This window comes from Bombus huntii, chromosome 3 (genome assembly GCF_024542735.1).
Source record: "Bombus huntii isolate Logan2020A chromosome 3, iyBomHunt1.1, whole genome shotgun sequence".
NCBI lineage: Eukaryota > Metazoa > Arthropoda > Insecta > Hymenoptera > Apidae > Bombus > Bombus huntii.
This window is the reverse complement of record NC_066240.1, coordinates 682,294-690,868: the sequence shown is the minus strand read 5'-3', so window position 1 is coordinate 690,868 and position 8,575 is coordinate 682,294. Positions and strand designations below refer to the sequence as shown.

The 8,575-nt window shown below is 40.9% G+C and overlaps 1 protein-coding gene across 1 annotated transcript; it reads left to right on the top strand.

The window, feature by feature from the left end:
• The first annotated feature begins 1,171 nt into the window (after window positions 1-1,171).
• LOC126863561 (cell surface glycoprotein 1-like) lies at window positions 1,172-6,300 on the top strand. Its single transcript, XM_050613826.1, has 2 exons — window positions 1,172-4,715; window positions 4,783-6,300. Exons 1-2 carry the CDS (start codon window positions 4,260-4,262, stop codon window positions 6,172-6,174), a joined length of 1,848 nt encoding a protein of 615 aa, XP_050469783.1. The 5' UTR covers window positions 1,172-4,259; the 3' UTR covers window positions 6,175-6,300.
• The last annotated feature ends 2,275 nt before the right edge of the window (window positions 6,301-8,575 follow it).

Sequence of the window (8,575 nt, the reverse complement as noted above, 5' to 3'; positions counted from 1 at the left end):
GGCGGCTAGCATCCTTTTTTTCTAACCACCGATATGGAGATTGACCAATTACCAGCAACACCTATTTCCTCACCTTCCGACCGAAGGCTTTCCTCGACGAATCCGAGGATCTCGTGTCCTTAGACACACCCCATATTGTTTTTCCTCTGTGGCATCATCGTGACGGAAAGTCATTCTCTCGTGAGGTCGTATTAGCGAGTTACTTAGCGTCTTTACGCTCGGTGGATATTCCACGTTTTGACAAAGAGTTAGTTTAGTAATACTTATACCGTAGACAAGCAAGTCGAGTACAACTTGGACTTTGGAAGAAAGCGCATTCTGTTATTCCGTTGATCGCGGATTCGTTATTGAACGTAGAATCATTGTCATTAGCTTCTCGAGTATCTAATTACCACGGTTATTTGTCAAATTCTGTAATAATCGTATTTGCACTAGTCAATACATTCTCTATTGCATAACGACAATGTGTAATTCAAATGAAGATTCGTTTCACGCCAGTATCCTTAATCATAATGTGAAGCCGACATATATATCAAAAGTCAGGACATTGAAGTTCTTTATTGAGTAGAATTATGTCAGGACCATCCCTGTCATATGACCAATTAGCTTCCGTTTACTTTACATTGTATCTTTCATCCCTTCTCTGCAACTATTATACTACGTTATTACTTTGATTTACTTACTTTATATGTGCGAATGTAAATATTTCATGTATAAAATATACCTACTTATCGATCCTAAGTTATTATAATATTTATTGTTATTAAATATAAAAATTATTTCTTTGTTATTACTTGTAAGTACTTATATTCACATATATGTAAGTAAGTGTATATCTGTGTGTACATTGTTATATAAATACGATGCAAATAAGAAATTTTTATACCACTTGCATTTATTTTCAGAAGAAATGATAGATATTATCTAAATAAGACATTTCAAAAATGATTATTTAAAAAATACATTATCTTCTTTAGCAACGTATTATTTTGATATAATTATGCGTTAGTTTCTTCCAGTCATTGTATTATTTATTAAGACTATTATCCTCACGAAGAAAAATAATCATTTTATATAATTTCTTATTCCGGATTTGAATAAATATTTCCTGAAATAATACTTATAAGAAATAATTTATTGTTTATTTCGTAAAATAAAAATCTTCTCACAGTTTCTTCCGCTCACAATTTCAAACGCGTGTTCTTTAAATATTATCGTAATTATAACGATTCCAAGAGCAAATATCGTTATGTTGTAGATAGAATAACTTGATTATGTTGTTTATGACTTAATCGTATGCAAAGTATAAGTGTTATTTAAAGTTCAAATTATTTGTTATTTGAAAGAGTTAACAAAAATGGAAAAGCATTTGAAAATAATTTATTTAACCTTAATATGAAATAAAGTTACACTCTCTATTTCTAAAGTAAAAATAATAAAGTGGTTGGAACTCATTATTTCAGATTGTTATTTTTTATGTTTGTTCCAAATAAAATTTGCCCAATACTATCTATAATCCTATTTCTAAATCGTAACTTACAGGAATAGGTATATTTTATTCATGTGAATTAAAAGTAACAGTTGTAATGAGAATGAAAACAAAAATAATTAAAGAATTAGGATAAAATTTAAGGATAATTATAAAAATTAAGGCAGTCACGTTTAAAGCACGATATTTTTACTTCGTCGATCCTATAATTAATTATTTATTTACATTAAGTACGTGTACTTGCAATTACAATTACGCGTACGCTATACTTGTAAGTATCTACCGATTATTTTTTTTATCGTTAAATTATTTAACGATCAAGGAAATATATAATTTTCCAGTTACTTATTCTCAGTACTATAGGTAAATTATAAATTTATGTTATTACAGTTTATTCAATTCGCATTTGATCTTGTTCAACGGGTGACCTGCAGCTCTTCTCCTCTCCGCCCCTTGTTTTGTCCGATGCCCTTGTCATGACGATTTCCTAAGCCAGACGATTACTCATCATCCCCCGACTAGTGGTACAACAGAACGACTACACTGACGAGGTTATTTTAATCAACGAAACCACGTCCTCCCCTTACCGCCACCGTCCCCAACCCCTTACAACAAGGGTGCACATGAAACCATAGTGCTACCAGGGAGATCAACAGGACGGGCCAGACAACCGGATGTTATCATTTCTACAACATTTCCATTGTATTCCGCATTTCATCCCCCAGAACTTTTTCTTTCTTTCTTTCCTTCCTTCTTTCTTCCTTTCTTTCTTGTATATCCTTTTTTATTCGCTCTTACTTTTCCTGTTATGTTAAACAATTCTATTCTACTAAATATTAATATATCTATCTCGAAATTTGTTCAAAAAATTTTTTACGATTTTAGAGGCTTTAAGATTTATCTTCGATCGATACTTACTACATATGTACATGTTTATCTATAATAGTCGCTTATTCTTTACATAACGCGTATATATTTAAAAAGTAATAATATATCAAGTTAAAAAAATACTAAAATTGAGAAAATTACCTTAATAAATTTGTCTCAGAATTTGAAAATGTTCAAATAGTTAATTTTCGAATTATGTAATCCAAATAGGATATTTCTTTGCGGTCGATTTTAAATAGATAATGTCGATAGTAATCGTTATGTCGCGTGAGATGGTTCGTACCTACGGTCCACAGTCCACGTACCGTCATTCCAAGCCTCGATAAACCTAAGGACCCACCATAAACTTTTTAACTTAATTGTTTTAATACATGGTACTTAAGTTAATCTGTTTATTCTGAAGGATTTACTAATCCTAGAAGTGTTTTCGGTTTATGGCTGGTTCTTAGCAAAGTCCTTAGGTTTATTAGGCGCTCTTAAATATTACAGAGGAAGCAGTTACCTGACGGAAAAAGTAAATATTTATCTCACTCACTAGCAACGTTGGTAGGAGATTTCCTCCTTCTATCATCATTCATTAACATTGACGATAGCCAATGGGCATCGCAGATTGTTACCCTCACTTTACTAACGGAAAGTGTGAGCAACGAATCCGATTTCTTAGTTTAAAAGGCATTGCCACACCGAGCTTTCCTCCGTAACAACACGAGAACGGGCTTCACTTCTTCTATTACATCAGGGAGTTAACTTCTTCTTCTACGACATCAAGGGGGTCAATTCAACTTCTTCTTCTACTACATTACTACATTCAACTGTAAGGAACTTGTTGTACTACGACGGAACATTCAGTGCATCTCTATCAGGTCTTCATCCGCCTTCGTTTACGACATTTATATCACACGTAACAAGGTAACTTTATCTTGTAATAAGTCGTTGTAAATATAAATATTATAACACGTTAATCGCAGTGTTATACCACATCAATCACCCCTATTATCCCAAAAGAACTAAGGGGGTCGATCTGTTCGTGGTGTCCATTATTGTAATCGTAACGGGATTTTACGACTTCCGTTGACGCGCTACCTCGCGATCGCGTCTACCCGTGACTGGTCGAAAATATAATATTATAATTAACCACCCGATTTGTCGAAAATAGGGGAACAAGGCAAAATTGCGTTCATACAGATATTAAATGTAAACATATATATTACTGTAGATGATTGATCTTATCAGATATCACGAAATACAGACTAACTGTTTGTGAGCAATCTATTAAAGATATATATTGTCTATAAACTCGATTCGTCACAAGTCCAGGTATGATAACTCCTACGAAATAAATACGCGCTATCTCAAGAAACTCTGTATATACGTCTGATGCGTCTATATGCTTATGCTGCGATCGCTGAACTTCTCTAGCTCGTCATTTCGTTTGTTTATTTATACTGGTCGGGGGACAGTCGGAAAGTTTGAACTCGACTGCGTTTGACGGTTGAAAGTAGCGGCGACATTGTTTTGCTCGGAGTTCATTACTCCTTGCAATACCTGTGACCTAACGGTCATGATACTCCGAAACAAAACAACAACAGGATTTGAATTGTCCTGCTCGCGTGCCGCTACATTACAATAACTAGTCTATAATTATAACTATTTTTATTATTATACGCTCTCATCGACGCAAACGTCCATGATTCATACTAGCTTGTCATTTCTATGAGGTAAAAGAAATATGCGAGGTACGAATCCTGTCGAGGCTCACCAAACTTTGTCAACAAAATCACAAAACTTTTCATAATTCGTCGCTCTCCAGCTATGTAAACTCCCGTCCCGTTTTCTAGTATAATATGAATCACCGCCGACACCAGTGCCAGCATCGGCACCAATGTCAGTGCCAGTGCCAGAGCCAGTGCCAGTGCCAGTGCCAGAGCCAGAGCCAGTGCCAGTGCCAGTGTCAGTGCCAGTGCCAGAGCCAGTGCCAGTGCCAGTGCCAGTGCCAGTGCCAGTGCCAGTGCCAGTGCCAGTGCCAGTGCAAGAGCCAGAGCCAGTGCCAGTGCCAGTGCCAGAGTCAGAGCCAGTGCCAGTGCCAGTGCCAGTGCCAGTGCCAATGCCAGCACAAGCATCACCATCAGCCCCACCACCTGCGCCAGCGCCTGCGCCAGCGAATGAGCCGGCACCTGCGCCAGCACCTGCGCCGGCACCTGCGAGAGAACCTGCGCCAGCGCCTGCGCCAGACCCTGAGCCAGAACCTGCGCCAGAGCCTGTGCCAGAACCAGCACCAGCACCAGTATCAGCATCAGCACCAGCACCAGTATCAGCATCAGAACCAGCACCAGTATCAGTATCAGCACCAGCACCAGCACCAGCACCAGCACCAGCACCAGCATCAGCATCAGCACCAACACCAGCACCAGCAGCCTCAGCACCAGCAGCCTCAGCACCAGCAGCCTCAGCACCAGCAGCCTCAGCGGCAGTACCAGCCTCAGCAGCTGTACCAGCCTCAGCAGCTGTACCAGCCTCAGCAGCAGTACCAGCCTCAGCAGCAGTACCAGCCTCAGCAGCAGTACCAGCCTCAGCAGCAGTACCAGCCTCAGCAGCAGTGCGAGCCTCAGCAGCAGTACCAGCCTCAGCAGCAGTACCAGCCTCAGCAGCAGTACCAGCCTCAGCAGCAGTACCAGCCTCAGCAGCAGTACCAGCCTCAGCAGCAGTACCAGCCTCAGCAGCAGTACCAGCCTCAGCAGCAGTACCAGCCTCAGCAGCAGTACCAGCCTCAGCAGCAGTACCAGCCTCAGCAGCAGCATCAGCCTCAGCAGCAGCACCGGCCTCAGCAGCAGCACCAGCCTCAGCAGCAGTACCGGCCTCAGCAGCAGCACCAGCCTCAGCAGCAGCACCAGCCTCAGAGGAATCAACAGCACGAGGACGACGACGAGGACGAGGACGAGCACGAGCAAGTGTACCAGCTCCTGCGCCAGCACCTGCGCCAGCGCCTGCGCCAGCGCCTGCGCCGGTACATGCGCCAGATCGTGCGCCAGCGCCTGCGCCACCAACTGCGCCTGCGCCTGCGCCTGCGCCGGGGCCAAGACCAGTCCATCAGCGCACCAGCTCCAACATCACCAGCTCCAACATCACCAGCACCAGCACTACCAGCACCAGCACTACCAGCACCAGCACTACCAGCACCAACACCGTCACCACCAGCACCACCAGCACCACCAGCACCACCAGCACCAGCAGAAGCACCAGCACCAGCACTACCAGCATCAGCACTACCAGCACCAACACCATCACCACCAGCACCACTAGCACCAGCAGGAGCAGCAGGAGCAGCAGCGCCAGCACCAGCACCAACACTACCAGCATCAGCACTACCAGCACCAACACCATCACCACCAGCACCACCAGCACCAACACCATCACCACCAGCACCACCAGCACCAGCAGGAGCAGCAGGAGCAGCAGCGCCAGTGCCAGCACCAGCGCCAGCACCAGCACCAGCACCAGCACCAGCACCAGCACCAGCACCAGCACCAGCACCAGCACCAGCACCAGCACCAGCACCAGCACCAGCACCAGCACCAGCACCAGCACCAGCACCAGCACCAGCACCAGCACCAGCACCAGCACCAGCACCAGCACCAGCACCAGCACCAGCACCAGCACCAGCACCAGCACCAGCACCAGCACCAGCACCAGCACCAGCACCAGCACCAGCACCAGCACCAGCACCAGCACCAGCACCAGCACCAGCACCAGCACCAGCACCAGCACCAGCACCAGCGCATCAGCACCCCCTTAATTAACTCCACTTCGAATGGCGTCGTCGTCGCCGGTGTCGCTACTACCATCAGCACCACCCTCTGTGAACGCAAGATGAAAGTAGTAGAGGGAGTAACAGCACTGGTACTCTATTCATTTATACATTAACGTGGAGCTCTCTGTAGAAGAGCTGCGCAGACTCACGATCAGTAGAAGAGGATAGTAAGCAGACTGGAGGAGAATCGAATATAATACAACCTTGGTCGGCCGTTTTTATGAAATGCATAAATAAACGAACGCGAAGGGCGATTGTTCGTTTTTACGGCGGAAGGAGAATAAAAATCTCCGCTTTTGTCGCTTGGATATTTCTCTATCGCTTGATATTTTCTCTTTCTTTACCTATCATTTATTTAGCGTAACCAAAGAATATTCATATTCTGATAACGTATTCCGCAAGGTTAACAATAGATATAATAGATAGATATAATAGAATTATGATAGATATAACCGGATAAAACAAATCGGATTGCTAACAAGTATCCTATACATATCGTCGCGTCGCACTAGTTCTCAACTGTTCTAACTTCATTTTTGATAGAAATGTAGTTAACCTATCCACATATGTCTTGTTGGTAGAGAGAATAGATATAAATTCATAATAACATGATGAAAGCTCTACTTAGAAAACAACAAATATTCAGTTATTTTAAGTCCTAACTTCATACAATATACAGGGTGGTTGGTAACTGGTAGTACAAGCGGAAAGGGGGTGATTCTACGCAAAAAAAGAAGTTGAAATTATAGAATAAAAATTTTTCGTTTGAGGCTTTGTTTTCGAGAAAATCAATTTTGAACTTTGAACTCGGTACGCTTGCGGTACGTTATAACGGATCTCACTGTAGATCGTTATCTCGATGGAAAAATTAAAAAAAAAAAAAGTAAAAGAAGCAATTTTTATTCTATATTTTCGACTTCTTTCTTCGCGCAGAGTCACCCCCTTTCCGCTTGTACTACCAGTTAACAACCACCCTGTATAATATTAAACTCTATAACATACAAACTTAATTTTCTCATTGTTAGTTCACGAACTAATGGAAATGGAACAGTTAAGAACGGCGGCAACGATATTGTATTATTGATAGAATTATCGTATTTAGTTATAAAAATATAATTATACTTACATCTTTTGATACATAAAATTTCGTTTGAGAACATCGTTGGGCAGATTTGCAAAGTACAATCCACAAATGGATGTCCATGATTTGTAAATGTATTTTCACTACTGATCGTTTTGGCAATAATTTTATATTGTCGTAGCAGTTATTTTTTCCTACATATTCAAAAAAATGTCCAATCTATCCGACTGTTATATACCGTTTATTCGGTACGAGGATATACAAAACTGTGTAAATTACATAAAGTAGATAAATAGCAGAGTATATTACTAACTAGTCTATTATATATGTATTACTAGTAAAAATTATTGATCTATTTTAGTACTATATCCCATAGTATATCCTTTAAAATGAAATAACTTCTTTAAAATGGGACCAAACGATTTAATTCTTTTTCTTTCTTGATAAGTTAGGAGGATTAATTTGCTGGATGACGTGTAAAAAGATGTTGAAAAAATTGCAATTAGATTAGAAAATCGAGAAAGAATAGTAACGGTGGCTTTCTACAACTTCTTGATCTGAGCCTGTTAAGAAAATTTATAGGATATATTTTGTAGATTTATATACATATACATATGTCGGAGATGAAAGGAAAACCGAAGCCTTCCCTTTGCAATTTTGGGAAAGTCTTCTAATGTTTTAGCCTAGATTTTATCATAGCTGTAATTGAGCAATTGTTGTCATTCAATCTGATTGTAATTGTTCGATATTTGTGATAGCGAAAGTGGGTTCGAGGTGACAACTCGTCACCGAACGTAGCCACGGTCACGGGATAAACGTTTTGCCTGACGAAGGTGTGGATCGGTTGTATAGTTCACCCTAGAAATCACATAGAATTGTACTTTGGAGATGTCGATATAATGGGATACACGTTGTATTAGGAATCAAACTCCAGACAGGAACTGCCTAGCAACGGCGTTTGGGTCTTTCTAGATGCTTCCAAAGAGTATACAACAAACTCTTGGCAGAAACTGCCTAGCAACGGCGATTGGAACCTTCTCGATGCCTCCAGCGAGCATATAACAAACAAATGCAGTCGTACAGCGAAAAAGATTTTCATCAGATATTCATTCGTTTGATCACCTTGGAAAGTGATACATCGAGTGTTTCAGCAATCGTATTTTTTTGTGTTTAAAATTATTCTACGCATAGTAAAGAGTTATCCCGTTGACCGTGGATTCGTTTAAACTCAGGAACATTGTTAATAGCGTTAATTAAATTTATTATTCGTAAAACATATTATTCGTTACTCTTATTATTTGTTAAACTT